General features: G+C 36.4%; 2 protein-coding genes across 2 annotated transcripts; one reads left to right on the forward strand and one right to left on the reverse strand.

Moving 5' to 3' along the window:
* Window positions 1-803: 803 nt before the first annotated feature.
* On the reverse strand, window positions 804-2,737 carry lsm1 (LSM1, U6 small nuclear RNA associated). Its single transcript, XM_056246717.1, has 4 exons — window positions 2,581-2,737; window positions 2,152-2,220; window positions 1,587-1,702; window positions 804-1,395 (listed from the first exon to the last, which is right to left on the reverse strand). The coding sequence occupies exons 1-4, from the start codon at window positions 2,624-2,626 to the stop codon at window positions 1,225-1,227; spliced, it is 402 nt and encodes a 133-aa protein (XP_056102692.1). The 5' UTR covers window positions 2,627-2,737; the 3' UTR covers window positions 804-1,224.
* Window positions 2,738-3,296: 559 nt separating this feature from the next.
* On the forward strand, window positions 3,297-16,528 carry bag4 (BCL2 associated athanogene 4). The gene is made up of 5 exons (XM_056246714.1): window positions 3,297-3,668; window positions 10,004-10,123; window positions 10,212-10,403; window positions 11,749-12,006; window positions 13,935-16,528. Exons 1-5 carry the CDS (start codon window positions 3,531-3,533, stop codon window positions 14,412-14,414), a joined length of 1,188 nt encoding a protein of 395 aa, XP_056102689.1. The 5' UTR covers window positions 3,297-3,530; the 3' UTR covers window positions 14,415-16,528.
* Window positions 16,529-17,939: the final 1,411 nt, after the last annotated feature.

Raw genomic sequence — 17,939 nt, forward strand, 5'->3', positions numbered from 1 at the left:
CTGACAAGCTAGTTTGTATATTTTTGTTTCTGTTTCTCATTTACACTACTGTAGTGAAACTTGCTGAGAGAGTGAAACTCGAAGAACATTAGCTGTTGTACAGTCCCCATGTATCATTGTGCTTTGTTATAGTTATTTTAAGTAAAATATTAATAATAAACACTTTTAAATCCAATAAAGTGAAATTTAGGGCATTTCTTCCCTTTTGTACATTTGATGTATTCTCAAATAGCCTACTCTATATGAAACAATTATTAAGAGCATATAAACTTCAACACCAAGATTTGGCATCAAGATAAATTATACTCACTGTAATAAATTTAGTCTCACTGTAGCCATGACATGTCCTCTTCTCACTATGTGAAAACAGTATTGTTGTCTAACATAAACTTTGATGTCTTTCTCTTCATGAACTATTGCCTCAAAACAGAACAAATGCAAAACCACCCCCTAGCTACCGATTAATGAAAGGACATGTTTCACCTGAAAATCCCCTTATATCCCTATTGAGAAATAAAGAATATAATAAAGAAGCATATAATAAACCTATGTATATGTGGAAATTTTCAAATTAATTATAAAATCAATTTAAATAATTATATTATTCACATATAAAAATAGTTTTTTTATATAATAATTTTACTCAGTGTTCTAATCTCACCCTAATGTTTTAAAACACAAGCCCTCTGTGTTGATTGGCTACTAAGAACATTTCTGGAGATTAGTAATCAAAAAACATAATACATCAAAATGATATTTGGTTTCTCAGAATCAAGTAGTGACAATTAATTAAAAGCCTGTCATCAGTATAAAACAGGTTTAATAGAACAAAAATATTTTCAGTGTTGTTGCGTTTTACATTATACAGTACACCAACTTAACCATAGCGTCATATCCATAACATAGTGAACACTGAAATAAACTTTTCTTGTATACATTTACAGTTGTTTAATTTTAAACTAAACGTCAACAAGTGCTTCAGTTTGGTCCATCCTTCATTTCACTATGGCATCTGCCATTAAAAAACAAAGATGGTGGGCAATTCTCAAAATGTGCCTTCACAAGCAACTAGTGAAACAAAATCTTGAAGTCATAATCTTGTCAGACTCACTCTATCAATGGACAGAATGATTTCAAAGTCAAGACAGACTGTCGTCTCATACCAAACAAAACCCATCCAATAAAACAGAAATAAAATCATCCAAAAAATAACTAAATGTTGTTTCAGAAATCATCTAACGTGTCAGCTTTAGGGATCGATAAACCTCGCTCTTTCACTGCCTGTAGCTTCAATCTCTCTGACTCCTGCTTGGCTTGCTGTTCTGTCCGCTGTTCCTCCAGAATTTCCTCAATGGAAACTCGCTGGAGGATTTGATCACATTCTTTATCCAGATCCTGGAAGGGGAAAATAGCATATTATTCAACTTTTTGGAAAATCCAAAAAAATAAATAAAAGTGGGTTGTGGCAAAATTTCTGATTTGTTACCCTCATGAAATGTCTCATCATACGCCACATGCCTTGCAAATATTACACAAAGTCATAAAATCATACCGAGGGTAGCAGGGCGATGAACACATGTACTTACTACTTCCCCAAGCAAGACGACATTTTCTCCTCTCACGACAAATATTCCACGAGGTATGTCACCAAATTTTTTACCTACGTGGATTCGTTCCACTGTTTGATGCAAAACTAAATTGGCTGTGGAAGAAAAAAGAAATCACATAGGTTCAAATATAATGGTACATTTTACAATAAAAATAAACATTCATACTGAGCAATGCCTGTTTTTTTGTACTACTAGTCTTAAACACATAATTCAACCAAAAATGGATATTCTGTCACCTTCATATCATTCCAAACCTGCATGACTTTCTTTTGTGGAACACAAAAGATATTTTAAAAAAACGTGGTGGTCCAAATATCATTGACTTTACGGTGTGGACAAAATAAAGAGACTTTTTCTACGTTTTTAGTGTGTTCATTGAATTGCATAGTATAGACCTTCATGAGAGGGCGTAAATGATGAAAAATCTAAATATATTTTTAATGATTGAGACCTCCACCTAAACACCAAACAGCAGAATATATATTAAAATTTAAAAGAAAAAATAGATGCTTGCAAAATAATGCCAGGCCACTATACATACCAAACTGATCTATGCTTCTAAGGATCCCAATCAATGTTCTTCCATCGCGAAGGAGAACAAGGTGTTTTTCTTAAAAAAAAAAAAAAAAGGAGGCGAAATTAAAGCATCGTGAGTCACATGTATACTGTTGACCTTTGAGATTTCTGTCATTAATTCATGTAACGTTAATCACACGAACACCTGTATGGAGGCAATTATTATTCACGTGGACTCTGGATTATTTGATTCACCAGACTAGCTCAGCTTGCGGAACAATAGCAAAGAGCAATAGAGTTATATTTTTAGCTAAAACATGTAACACCAACGTGACTTTTATAAATGCTTTTTATAAAAGCGTCTAAGCGAACATCATTACACAACGCCAACTGTGTGAGTGTGTGTCTCGCCGGGGTGAATCCAATATATTGAATCATTTCGCAATTAACTTACTATCAATGTCCTCGATGAGGCTCGCAGTCCCTGGCATGTAATTCATTTTGCTGACATTTGGGAGTTTTTAAACGTAAAGTATCAAGCCATGGACATTTCAAAAGTGTATCCTTATTCCACAGGATGTACCATAGAAACGAGTGCTTCCGGTTCAATTTAACCCTTTAAACCCCAACTCCTTACCGCTCGTTCCAAAGGTACCAATCGTTGCTTTAAATTATTTATTTACCTAAAATGACAACCAAATGGCCTTAAAGTTATTTTTCTGTGTTTTTTGTTAGATTCACTGATGATCATTACAAAATCTAACAGTTGCGATATCCGATTCATGGAAAAAAAGCTTTCGTTCGAGTCGAATCTTGTTAATGAATGATTTTGACTGAAACCTAAAACATTTTCAGTCAAGAGATGTAAATGGATTTAAGTATTATTTAATGTAACTGAAACGTATATTTAGGTTCTAAATGATTGATGTGTTCATGAGTTCAACCAATTGAACCGTGACATGTGAAATTACAATAAAAACACTTTATAAAATGAATGAATCAAGTACATGTTGACGTTATTACGTTGTGAAGTACAATAATCACTGAAACGGTCGTTTAACATTTTAAAGAACCGATAAGCAATGGACTTCCCATAGAAACTTTTAACTCTGTCACATGGGTGTGGCGTCACCATTGTACTCGTCTCCTATTGGCCAGTTGAGTTGTCACTCAAGGCGCGTCTGCTGGCGAGTTGAACTGAATGACAGCGCCGTGCCTCAGCAGTGAATGTACCAAACAAAATGGGAAATATATCCAATTGACGCACTCTCTAGCTACAGCATTTTGTGAAACGTAGTGGCAGATAATTAAAGGCCAGCTTTGAGAAGACCTGTTTCATTCTAAACCAAGCTGTGATAGACAGAAGTGAACTTAAGACTAAAAGAGTTCGTGGTTTAGTCACGAATGGCTTTCGATTCAGTTGGCAGCGACAGAGTCGGAGGTGAGGCTGCGTGGATCATGCATCAGCAGATGCAGTCTGATCCCAAGACATCTTGGCCTTCCAGCTACAACTCAGAGAACAATAACTGGAACAACGGAATGGTGAGTCTTTTGTCATCTGATACTGGTAGAGGTCGGTAGGAGAAATAACATTGAAGCCGTTCTAGCATTTCTAACGATTTCTCTATCGCTCACACTGCAAAGCAACGAGCTGTACGCCGCTGATCAACAGTACGGCCCGCTGGGTTTGTTAGTAACGTTAAATCATCAGGCAAAACCACATGCTTTCTGTCTTGCATGCTCTGGTTTGAATGGACACTGGATATTATTGTTTACCAGCGCAAATAAGTATGACGGCTATAGAAACGCTCATTTAACGTGAAACTGTTGCAACATGGATTTCATTCACAGCTTGTGTAATCCCTCTTTAAGTAACTGGGGTTTAAATACCTTAAAAAGGCAGTGTTGATAAAGCTGGACTGTGTTCTCAGTAACTCTTGTTTATTCCCTTGATAACTTCTAACTTACTTGAGCCTGAGCATAAACAGTTACCACTCACTGGTTCGGACAAAATGTGTGTTTCTATATCACTCACTCAGTATGGATCATTTTCATCAGCTGGTGATAAAATGACGTGTCAAAAATATTGACTCCGTCATCTACTTCGAATGAATGAATTTAGGCTACAGCGTGTTTTCAAAATGATTTAAAATGTATTTTCCATCAGAAAATCTCACTGTGCTGACTGCATGATTCTGCACATCACACGTGTTAAATGTAGCTATTTGTTGTCTGTTTTTTTTTCTGGTGTTGCTATAGTTACTCAGGGGTGGAAAGAGTACTGAAAAAATATTTTCAAGTAAAAGTAACATTACTTTCCAAAAAATGTAGTCTGAGTAAAGTTAAAAGTACTTGAATAAGCGTAAAAAGAGTAGATTATGTAAAAGTACTCATGAGTAGTGATTGTGAATAATAAACACTGTTCACTGCAATTTAAAAATGTAGAAAACACTGATACTGTAATTCACATTATCCTTTGCTGTTTGTCAGTAAGAATGAAGAATATCTATAGCCTCAAACTGCTTTATTTTTTGCTGACAACTTTTCCAAATACATCACTTATCTCTGATAAAATTTATCTTTTCCCCAAACAATACGGAAAAACCATTATAGAGATGAAAAGATTAAAAAGTTATTTTCAGTACACTCATCACCATTTTGAATCATAATGCATGAAAAGATTAGATTTAAAATCAGTTGTGAACACAGAGCAGCTATTGTTCCTCATAAAATACCAACGTTCAGAACAGTGCAAAGAATACAAAAACCCTCATGTGAGAGTTCAGCATCACACACCAGAGATGGGTTAAAAAAGAGAGAGATAGGCAATTTCTCAACAGTGTCAGTTTTAGCATTTTCTGATAAAGAAATGAGAATCATTAATATTATCAAACAGTTAACCTCTCCTAATGCACTAAAATAGGCAAATATATTATTTTGGGCAGCTGATGACCAGGGTTTGCTGGGATTTTGGAGTCAGGGTAACCCTAAAATCCACAAAAATAATGCTTAGAATACATAATTATGTTTTTTATGAAGAGTATTGTCATTAGAACATCCCTTTGGTATCTAAATATCTATTAATTGGCCTGTATAATAATAATAATAAAAAATATTCTTTCATATGAATCTCTTTAACTGATACATCACAAACTTTTAATATGATTTATTATAAATGCTGATATCTGTATTGAATTGATGCTTCCACAGCAGCCATGATTAATAGCAGTTAGCACAATCTACTGTGTTGTGGTAATTATTTTTCTATGCGCGATTTAATTTGACTGGAGTCACAAGACCGATTACTCTCTCCCTAACCAATTACGATGGATAAAACATTTTTTTAAACAAGCATGTGACAAAACGTCTGCAAAGTTTTAACCCTTTCATGCATGAATTATGATAACCTCAGTCAGGATTTTTTTCCTATGTGTTTTTATTGTTCTTAGGGCATGTAAAAGATAAATTATTATTATTATTATTATTTACACATATTTCTCAAAGACATTTTCAGAAGTCCACTTGAGTGGACACAGCATGCGTTTATGGTTTAAATTGAAGAGATACTATATTAAACATAATAGAGTAATAATAACACAGCAATATTGTGTGTATTTAACAAACCAATCAATACAATAAATAAAAAATCACGTGAACACTATAAAATATATACAAAAAATATTAATGCGAAATATTGCAAAGGCAAATGAACTTCATACAAGTTGAACTTCGTGTATCTTTGATATCAGAACATGAGGACGTGATTCCATCAGAGATCTCTACTGTCAAGGTACAACTGTGGAAACCCAACTCAGATGCTCCCTCCAGTGTACTAGAGTATATCAATTTACCCTTATTAGCTGATAATTCTGATTATGTTAAAAATGGACACATTTTCTAACATAGCTCTCCTACGAAAAAACCTAGTGATCAGGTGTTTTCAATCTCATCTGAAATGAGCAGTGTTGGGGCAAGTAACATGGATAACACAATCAGATTACTTTTTTGATGTTACAAGTAAAGTAATGTATTACATGCAACAACATGCATTTACGTAATCAGATTACTTCTTGATCTAACGAGTAAAGTAATTCATTAAAAGTAATGTGCATTACATAATCAGATTACTTTTTGATGTTACTAGTAAAGTAATGCATTAAAAGTACTGTGCATTACATAATCAGATTACTTTTTTGATGTAATGAGTAAAGTAATGCATTACAAGTCACATACAAGTAATCACATTATTTTTTGATGTTAATGCAAATTACATTCTAATAACACAAATAGATTTATTTACAGTCAAAAAAAGTTACTGCAGATTAAGTATTTTCAAAAACAACAGTCACAGTAGTAATAGTATTGTAGCTGAAATATAGCCATGATGCATGAGGTCCACTATAGTGGACAGATGATTAATCAGAATTTTCTCCCAATCTAAAATCAATACTTGAAAAATTTAAATGTGATTTGATATTGCTTGATGCTAGAATTTTTTTTTTACCTGCAAGAGTCTCCTAGGATAGAAGGCATGTGTGGATATTCCAGAGCAACTTGGCATTTCTGACTGGCCATTGGCCATCTTGTTTGGATGGAAAAATATCAACACACAACGGCTTGCCACTTGGTGGCTGTGGCGAGCAGGATAAGGCCGTGGGCAGTGAGAGAGCGGCGCGAGGCCGGTGACGCTCAGTGTTGCCAGATGTACGATAATTATCGTATTTGTACGATCATTTTGACCTCTGTACGATGTACGATCAATAATGAAAAAAATCGCATAATGTACGATAATTTCAGAATTTTGTGACACTTCAATCGGAGGTCATTGTAATCATAGTGTTTCTCGGTTAATACTCATTGATCTAGCTGTGGATCTACGTCATGATTGTGAGGAGAAAGTGAAGGTGAGAGAGCACGGTAGAGAGCGAGAGACCCTGCGTCATGAACCCCCCATCCCCCCCCCGTCAACAATCCAGTCAACCCACCCACCCCCCGTCAACAATCCAGTCAACCTCACTTGTCTAAATGGCTGTGTCCTGTCCGTTTGACTCGTGAACGATAATTTTCTTCCAAATACGATAATTTTGAGCTTCTGGTACGATACTTGGATATTTCCAATCTGGCAACACTGGTGTCGCTCATCAGCAATCACGCCACCGGCCTCGCGCCGCTCTCTCACGGCCCTCGGCCTTGTGCTGCTCGCCACAGTGGCAGTGTATAGGATGATGCACCAGGTCTCCTGTAGAGATTGATGTGCAACTATGCCATCAAAACCCATGCAAAAATGCAAGAAAAGGCTTTTTGAACAGCTTTCCACTGTAGTGACCTCTTTGCATGAAAAAGTGCGCTATAAATAAAGTTTTAATAAAGTACGTAGGTTTGTAACAAATTTTCATAATACCAACATATGGTCTTCATTGATTGCCCGCAAACAACTACTTTGACCTGTAAGCTGAAGTGTACAACTACTCAGACACTGTAATGCCGGGTTCAGACTACACGCTATCATCCCGATTTTGGCACGATCTGTTTGACGTAGGGTGTCTTGGTGATTCGTAAACGATAATGGGCTACGGGACGCAAGAATTGATCGTTTCATCTCATATATAGTGTGTCATAGTGGACAACAACTGATGCCGCGTCTGCCATACTTTTTATTCCTGATCCTCCACGACGGGTTCTGTCACATCTGTGAAGTTGACCAATAGTAGCACAGAAGCTCTTCCGTATACCGCTTTCAAACTTGACGAAACGAAAGAGAGGTGACAGTATTGGTGCTGTTAGGTGGAATTATGCAATGGAGGAAAGGTTCGTGGAGCTATGGCAACAATAATCCTGCTTTTATGACATTTCCTCAAGTGACTACCACGACAGAGTGAAAAAACATATATGCTGGCGAATGATAGTGCTTCAGCAACCCGGTAAGAACTGGATTTAGCACTAAGTTAACATGCCGCTTCTGTAGTTCGTTTACACTCTTGTTTCTGGAAGTCATGCCGCGTTCCAGGCAACCTGTAGCCCGTGTTTTTCCAACCTTATACCCGTGAAAGTGCACTGGAACGGCAGTCAAACCCGTGACTTCCCACCCGTGAACTCGTACTAGATCGATGTACTCCCAGTTACGAGGTCTGACGTCACATAGCCATACAAACCATACAAAACAACAATGGCAGCCACTACAGATGCAGTGTTTCTGCAGGCGGTACACGGTGAGAATACACTTTAGGACAATATAACGTTGCAGTCAAATTAATAATAATATAATAATAATACACACACGATTATGTATTACAATGTTATGTGTCTGAAACAATAAGTATGTATATTGCGCTCAGGTAGTTTGGCGTGACTGTCCTGGAACGCTACAAAGTCGTGAGTCGTGGTTTGAAGTCGTGATTTACGTGCTCAAAAACCTGCCTGGAACGCAGCATTAGTCACTAGTTCCGCCTACTCGATGACATCATGTACGTCATTAAAGACGGTAAACGATGATTAGTTGGGAAGCAACGTGTAGTCTGACATGTTTCTTGTCCATGACACGACAAGAATTTAGAAGTCAAAATCGTATAATCTTGACACAGTGACTATCGTAACAAGACAAAAATATTGTGTAGTCTGTACCTGGCATAAGACTGCATTTAACTCCACTTTTAGACATATACTCGCAAACTTCCCCTAGACCCCTTGATTTTGACCGAGGGAGCAAGTCTACTCATATGTACACTTCAACCAGATCCAAAGACCACAATGCAACACGATCGTAACGTCACAACAGCAACTCGTCACTCTGTAGGCCAAAACGCGGAAGTGAGTTAGCATTTTAGCACTCCCGGTTCCCTCGCTCTAAAGTCTATGGGATTTTTGAAGGGGTTTTTGCTAAATCGCCTGAAATAAGGTCTGTGGTGAACAAAGCCTCTAAATATTTTCACGTTTTGATCTATGACATAGAACACACAGTTATAACCTGCTTGTGGTTTTTTAAACTTTATTGTGTCTGCTTGTGTTTTTTAAAAACTTTATATAGGCTTCAAAATGTATAAATTTTGGATTAACTTGTAAAGATTATCTTGATAGACAAAACGTGACACAGATCTTATTTTTTGCGATTTTCCAAAAGTCTATGGGGAAAATGCATAGCTTTTCGATCGAGGGAACCCATGCGCCGCTAGCTTCCGAGTTGTCCTACAAAGTGACGTCATCACTTCTGCACTCTAATAAAGGTAAAGTAGTGTACAGCTGTATATTAAGTTAGGTAAATTAAGCAATTAAGAAGAGTAATACTGAGATAAAACATTTATTTAGTTATTCAGAATTTTTTGTTTTTATGCAATTTGTTTCAAAATAATTTAAGTACACATCTTCTGTGTAGTGGTGTGCACAAATAGTCGAATTTACGAATATTTGATCTGTAATAATTATTCGAAAAATACTTTTCAAATATTGCTGCATGTTGCATTGCTGGCCATAACTGCAGTGAATCAATGATAAATCCTAAGCACTTTATTAGCATATTATTTTTTGCTCTGCTTGAGTTTAAATGCTTTTGTTCTGTGTATTTTTTGTTTATACATTGTTTAATGTTTTCAGCTCAAAGAAAACCTCAAGATATAATGTGAGCTTGTTGTGTATATGGCCAAATTATAAACTTGTTCAAAAATGGTGACAAAAACTTAATTAACTTGTTAATTAATAATTTTAACTTGTTAAACTTGTGTTCTTTGATGTTAGATGCATGTAAACCTATTGTAGGAGATCTAAACCTATTGTTCCTCCAAAACAAAATGAGGACCCTTTTAAAATAGCATAATAGGGGCACACTAATATTTTGTCTGACCACATCTATAACTGTATCTGCATGTACTCTTTTTTTATTTTAGGAATCTCAGTATCCTGGCTACTCAAATTATTGGTACCCACAGTCACACACAGCCGGACCTTACAGCAACTCGTACCCCCCTGGAACAGAGGTCAACGGACAGGCATCATATAATCACCAGGTAATGCCACTTCATTCTTATGCAACACCCTCTGTCAGTCGAATACACAGCAGACTTATCCCACTTCACTCTGCTGTGCCCTTTTCAGGCAATGTCAGCTTATCCCAATGGGGTGTACAATCCAGGGCAATACTCCACGAGTATGCTACATCCTTCCAATCCATTCTACTGCAGTGACCAGGTTCCTTCAAGACCACCTCAGTATCACAGCCAGACCTGCCCTGAACAAAATGCGAGGGGCTCGGCTCCTCCCCCTTACCCTGTACCTCACTGCCAAGGGGTAAATTCAGTTAAATATAAACATAATATATGAACGTAAGTTTGGTTTTGCACCAAGCACATTTCTGAATCGATTGCAAATAATAGTTTCCATGGTAAAGAAAGATCTAGTAAAGGGAACACGTGTGCAAAGTTCTTGGCATTTAAAATACACAAATAACATTTTTAAATGACATCTGTTTCTAAATAAATAAAGTAATTTTCATTTAGTTATAACTGGCCTAAGGAGAACTCGGAACTCAAAGACAAAAAGAAAAAAAACTTCTTGCTCAATTTGTTTTTAATCCCTGATTTTAGACATGCATGACAAATACCAAATGCATAATAGCATAAAGTTTAAGGACATCTTTATAAATTAAGGACATTAAACTTCTCAGAACGAAATGTCTACTCAGGCGATAATGCCAAAAAGAAAAACGAGAAACATCAGACCTTGTGAACAAAATAAGCCCATTTTATTCAAGACATTTTCTTTAACAGTTTTCTTCACAAAACAAAATTCATTTCAAACACAAATTCGATAAGAACAGAGTGGAAATTATTAGCAACACCAACATAACAGCAAAGCTAATGTTTTCTGTTAGTTTAAGCACTAACTAATAAAAGAAAAAACAAACCTTTACCGTTTCAATAATTAAAATAAAATAAGAGAATCACAAGCTATCATTAGATAAAGTTCAGTCAAACTGAACATGTTGTGTGTTTATGGTGTATATTGGCAGTGTTGTCTCCGCTTGGGTAGAACAAATAATCGGATATCACAGAATTTTCGTAAGGTGATTATTGATACGATTTTTTACATATTGCCCCTACCAGCTATGTTATTGTTAACTAAAACTATTAAAAATGCATTTTTGGAATTATTTGGCATTATTATTATTACATTAAATTAAAAACTTAATGTAAACAAAAATGAGAAATGTTGCCTTGGTAACTAACTGAAATTCTGAAATAAAAATAAATGAAAGATAAATAGAAATATTAAAAAACACGTTACTTAAACTTAAACTAAAATGAAAATGAAAAAAGCTAAATTCAAAATATTGCTAAATACCATAAATAATACTAAAATAACATGGGTGTACACATTTTGATCATTATTTTCTAATTGTTTTTAAATATAATTTTTAGTTAAGTATTTTTAACAAATATCGTGAATTAATTCATAAATGTCATTAAGTTTTTGGGAGTCACACCAATTTTACAAAATGAACTAACCATCTCATATTATCTAATATTTTAAGAGACTTATTGACCTCTATAGAAAATCTCTCGGTTTTGATTGCACCACCTGAAAAATTATCTATCATTCTTATAGTTCTTTCTGGTCTTCTTTTTCCTCTTAGGCTCCTGGCTACCCAGCAGGATCTTACCCACACTATGGAGAAGGATGCCCTCCGAATGCCCCCTACCCCAACCAGCAGCCCATGCTCTCAAGAGCCCAGCATGAGGCCTGGTCCCACTCTGGAGGGTATGGGCCTACACCGCCCCAACAGCAGTGGCCATCCAATACCCAGACACCCCATGGCCCCTATGGCAACCATGTACGACCACCTCACCCCCCGCCGTGGCAAGGACCCGCACCGCCTCCATATGAACACAAGGTATTTGTGATGGTTTACAAACATGTATTCATGTTCACTTTAGTAGTAGAATAAAAGTTATATCACAAATGTTCTGTCGCTGAATAAGGTTTCCAAATTTGAACAGCCAAAGCAAATGTAATAATATTTGATGCTTTTTCCTTAAGATGATTGTGACTCTTTAAGTAAAATGAAATAGAGCACCTCTTTCTGCCTCTTCCCTTTGTTGTTTCTAGGCAACTAGCACTGGTGTTAAAGGTCATAAGTCAAAAGACGTTCAACTTTGACGTGAAGGTGTTGAGGAAAAATTATTGAAAATTGTTTTAAATATGGTTGTGTCTGAAATGTGCTTTACATAAATCATCATGGAATCAGTATTATAGAAAAAATACTATGTTGGTATAAACAATGGTAAATTGAGTCCTGGGAAGGGAACTACAGTCTGCTTACTCCGGCCCGTTTTTGTTGTTGACTGCAAGGTCGCATTCAGATCTTTTTCTTTTTGCATTTATCCGTTAAACTCCGATGTACGTCACAGTGCAGGACAAAAGATATCTTGCTATTTCCGCTCCATCACATCTTTAAATCATAGGATTATTCTTTATTTAGTAATAGTTCACCCAAAAATGACAATTGTGTTTCACTGGAAAAATAAAGTGGCATGCAGGTTGGGAACAACATGAGGGTTAGTAATGACTAATCATTTATAATTAGTAATCATTTTTGGTGAACTATTAAAAACTCGTAGGTAGGTCATAGAAATTACAATATTTCAGGTTGGCATCTTAATGTTTGTCTTCTGAATCATGCTGAATTTAAAGACATTAAGTTCTATTACATGCAAGGTTATAATCGAGCCAAAGCAAGTTTTTGTGTTGTCGAGCTGCAGTGTTCATTATGTCCTAGTGTACATGATAGTGTCCAATGTGCATTTGAATATTGAGTGATTAATACACATTGCGCGTCAACTCTGTCTTTCAGAGCAAGCACAGGGCGAGGCCAAAATCACATCTAAATGTGTTACTCAGATTTTAGTTGGACAAAAACACTTGCATGATATTTTAAGACAAATTATTGCTTCAGCCTGCCAGATATACTTCTAAAGTGCAGGTAAATGTACTGACTGGCACTTTGGCAAACACGAAGTGGGAAGGCTTATTTAACAGTTAAGAGACTGGGTTCACCTCATGTAACCCTTCTTCTCTCCCAAAGCTGATTACATAAGACCGCTCAACTCTCCCACTATCAGAATATGTTACTGTACATCACAACACTTTGATTTCCTGTTTTCAACTCACAAACATAGACGGCAGCATATTTAATACTCGTTGCGGGGGACTATGTTTGTTGTGTAGTCTTATTTTAAAAGCAATTGCCCTTTTCCTGCAAGGAATGAAAGTGTACAAATCATGGGAATCTTAATTTCAGACTTTTAGTTGTTCAAAAAAGACTACCTCTTGAATTTCCTGACCAAAAACCCAAAGTATACTTCAGTTTTGAAGCGAATGCTTAACTTACGTGGACAGCGAAAGTCTTAGACACGTGTGCACTAGAAGGTTTTATCCTTGTCCAGGGTCTGTGCTATTTCTCTTAGAAGTTATAAGTAATAAAAATGCCTTTCTACTTATTTAAAGTGGATTTGCAGGTTTCTCTTAACCCCCTCACACAAATGGAGTCTATTGTTGTTGTCCATTAAGTTGTTTGATGTTTGTCGACTGTAAAACAACGGCCCAGACCAGTGTTGCCACTTTGTGGACCAACTGAGTGAAAAAAAAAGAAGAATAATCAATGTGCATGTGTGAGTTGAGCATTCAGAGTATGCACGGTTAGAAAAAACGGGTTGTGATTTTCAGACTTAACACATACAAAACCCGCTTTGTGGTTTTAGAATTGGTATATTGTGTAATATTGAGAATTTATTTATATCTAAATGAATATCTGTCTCTTAGGATCCACCATATCACAGCCAGCCTCATATGCACCCTCGAAACCAGCCTCCAGGCTCCAAACCACGTGCCAGCACTCCAAACCCAACTCCACCGCCGCCCAAACCAGCCCAGTTCAGCGCTCCACCTCAGATCTACAACAAGGGTCCCTCTGGAGGTGCAGGACCTGAGACCAAACCAGCCCAGAATGAACAACCTCCAACGTCTTCCCGCCCCACCCCGGCCCCGTTCAGTGATAATCCCGGCCTGGCTCGAGTTCAACTGATTATGGCCAGAGTTCAGCTCCTCCAAGAGGACGTGGACGAGTTTGTGGGGAAAAAGACGGAAAAGAGCTACCGGTACCTGGAGGAACTTTTGACAAAAGAGCTGCTGGAATTGGATTCGGTAGAGACCAACGGGCAGGAAGTCGTTCGACAGGCTCGCAAAGAGGCCGTTAAGAGGATCCAGGCCATCTTAGACCGCCTTGAGAGAAAGGCTTTTTAATAACAGGGTGGATTGATGATGGTTCTGGATGTTCTTTTGTTGCGTTTTCTTTTTAATGATCTTTTCTCATGATCAGAGAATATGATTTTCAGTGTTTGCCAGTTAGTTGCATTAAATTTGTGGTGTTTTTGGGTCATGAATCCTAATGATGGTAATGTATTAATCGAAATACAGGCGCAAAATGTCCTAATCATTGCAGTGCCATACTCGAACCAGCCTTCTGCCATCCAGCAGTCTAACATCTGCTCATGTCAGATTAAGCTCAATTAAACAAGTCTCATTGCATAAACCGGATTTAAGATTTTTTTCCTATTTAGATAGAAGGGATAAAACAGCTAATTCAACCACATTTTTTTCCAGGGCTTTTTGGTAGCACAACTTTTCATTAAAAAAAAAAAAGCCTCCATTTCTCATTTTGTACTTGAAACATTGTTTAGCACTGTTATTATACCAATACATTCATGATTTTATTGTAATATAATTGATTAATAAATAAAGGAAGGTCAGTTTTTGGTAACTCGCTCTTAATCCATGTAATTTCACCCATTTTCTTTTTGTTTTGTATTAGTTTCTTCATTTGTTTCATTGTCACCTTCTTCGTGAAAATGTGTTCTTTTCACGAAGGTCAATTTTCAATTGTTAAAAGTGATATATGCACGAAATACCACTCACACAGAAGTCAACCTGGTAAATTTGTGTGGAATATATTGCGGGGGGAAATTTTCCGCCCTTATGCAAAACTCCCGATTGTGCGGATTCCAATTGAAATGGTTTGATGTCACTGGCAAAATTTTGCAGAGCAACTGTAAATGTGACCTTATCTGATTACACACGCTAGTTTTCGTACACAATCATTGGTCTATCTTGTCCAAACTGAGTGTTACAAACCCACAACCTGGATGGACTTTAGACCAGTTTTCACTGCCATCACTGCATAGTTCCCCGCTATTTGTCCAGGCCTACATCTGAAGTTTAAAGAGCCTTTTAAATTAAAATGGCCATTTGGTGGGTTTTACACATGTCAGTTAGCTTTGAGACCATCTACATGCTAATGTACTGCTAAAAGTTGACAACCCTTCAGTATCACCTGCCTCTAACAAGCAATATCGAGTAGCAAATCATGATTTACAAGGCTGTGATGTAAACTAGGCCATTTTATAAAAAGAAGAGCCATTTGAATTTGTTTTAGTTTGATAAAAAATGCATTCATCAAACCATTTCATGGGGTTTCTAAAATGTTCAATAGACCTGCATCTCAATGCACCAGTTCGACGCGCCTGCATCTCAGTTCACCATTTAGTACAGGCCATTGTGTTAACACTATTGCTTACATCCTGCAGTTCGGAGGACTTTTTGGTATTGTTTGTTTCTTTTTCTTTGTGAGACTATTGATTTGTAACTGATGCAATGGATACATCTGCGTCAGTGTTCAGGTGGCAGCAGCCATTGACATGGCTGATCTGCAGGCCTGTTTACAGTCAAACAGGGGACCTTTTTTAAAAAGACATAAAGGAATAATATACAGTTTCTATTTGAATGACTGGAGTGGGGATGCGGATTATGGACAGACCATCAGGACTTCTCTATGGAATAAAAGTTCCCTTTAAATTCACTACATCTAATACTTTGCACCAAAGTCACTGACATCACGGACCGTCCAACAGGTCTTCCTTCTACCACAAGGATCTTATGTCTGTTTTGTAACCAGGAAAAACAGTGCCATAATATCAGCAGGTGCTTTTTCATACCACAGCAGAGAAGTATCTCAAATACAAAAAACTGCAAATCAACTGAGCTCTGCATGAAGTCTCGGATTCCATGTTTATCTTTATTGTATGTGTTTTCCGTTCTCTCTCTCTGTAAATGATCTCATATATACCTGAAATTGGTTATTAGATTAATCTTTACACGAAAAAAAGAAAAGAAAAGTATATTTGTATAACGAATATATTGAAAACTCAGTTCCCAAATAAGGACCAAAAACCTGCCTGCTGAAGTCCCCAATGTAATGCATGATTTTGAACACAAGCAGGGGCTGTTACTCCATAATGTTGTAGGACTGAATAAAGGTCAACTGACAGTAGGGTCTCTCATATTAAAAATCAGGACATTCATATTATTGTGTCATATTGTTTCATTGGCTCATGAGGCTCATGACAACTTTACTGTAAACAATATGAATTTATTAATATTTATTAAAAGCTTCACTATAGTAGCTCAATTGAACAAAATATTCTCACCACACCTTTAGAGCCGCTTTTTACCACATGCTGATTTTATACAGAACTGGAAGACCAATCACAATTCAGTATGCAAATAATTGTAAGAAGACCAATAACAGTTCAGTATACATCACTTATCACTCAGTGGTATACATTCAAATTTTACAATAACGACATTTTGAATGGTGAACATTTTAACAATGTAAGTCAGTTTACTTTATATTTCTTAATTGAAAAACTACTCTATAATCTTTATATTTCTTGCAGTGGCCCATTTTAATAACCAACTTATGTGATGTGTCCACAATTTATTAATTCATGTCAATGTTGAAATTACAGTTATTTCCTGCATCGCCTTAAAAGGTTTTGTGCATATTGTTGTAATAAGTAGCAGCTAAGTTACTGTTGATTAAATCAATTGAAATCTGTCTTTAAATCATATAGAAGATAGATACAGTATATTGTTACATTGATTGCATGAACATGTTCTGGTGTGAATGCGCAGGCCCAATTTGAAAGATATCCAGGTCCCTAAAATAATAACTAACGTTACCTGCACTGAAATTCAAAACACGGCTTTTATTCATGCAGAAATTAATTGACAGTTTGAATAACTTTAACAGGCGTATTCTCGTGCTCTTAACTTCAATCGGAACAACTTCGAGGCTAATATTACAAAAAGCAGTGGACAACTAATGTTGCCTTTGCGTGCTATCGGAATTATCGTAAATAGCCCTTATTAGATGCTACTAGTTTCCTAGTTAAAAAATTGGACAAGAACCTATGGGATCAAATTCCCGCCGAAAGTATTGTGGTCACGGATCAAAAAATAATAAGCAATGAATAAAACATTTAAAAGCACATGTAAAAATATATATTGCACAAACTGAAAAAAAAAAAAAAATGAAAAATGATCAGAACAGTAAACAACATGGTCAGGATAAAATATTAAAAGCGTGAAAAAAAAATTAAAAGCGCTTTTTAAAAAATAACAAGCATGAACCAAAACTTTAAACACATTACAAATTATATTGCACAAATCTTAAAATTATGTTTATTTGTTCTTCTTTAAAGTTGTTTTCCTTGGTTTTATTACTTTGTGCTCTCTAACATTTTCTGCTGATATTATGCTCTTTTGTACTTGTGCTGTTTTTCTCTTTGCTCTTCTTTCCCTTTGCTCTTCTTTCCACGTTCAGCGCTTGCTCTTCCAAATATTGCAGTTTGAGTTTCATGTAAATTAGGGCGTGTTTAAGTGTCACCAATGGTCCACTAGTTATAGGTTGACAGCTCCTCCTCTAGCTAA

Source organism: Rhinichthys klamathensis, unplaced genomic scaffold (assembly GCF_029890125.1).
Source record: "Rhinichthys klamathensis goyatoka isolate OS25496 unplaced genomic scaffold, OSU_Roscu_1.1 h1tg000040l_1, whole genome shotgun sequence".
Classification (NCBI taxonomy): domain Eukaryota; kingdom Metazoa; phylum Chordata; class Actinopteri; order Cypriniformes; family Leuciscidae; genus Rhinichthys; species Rhinichthys klamathensis.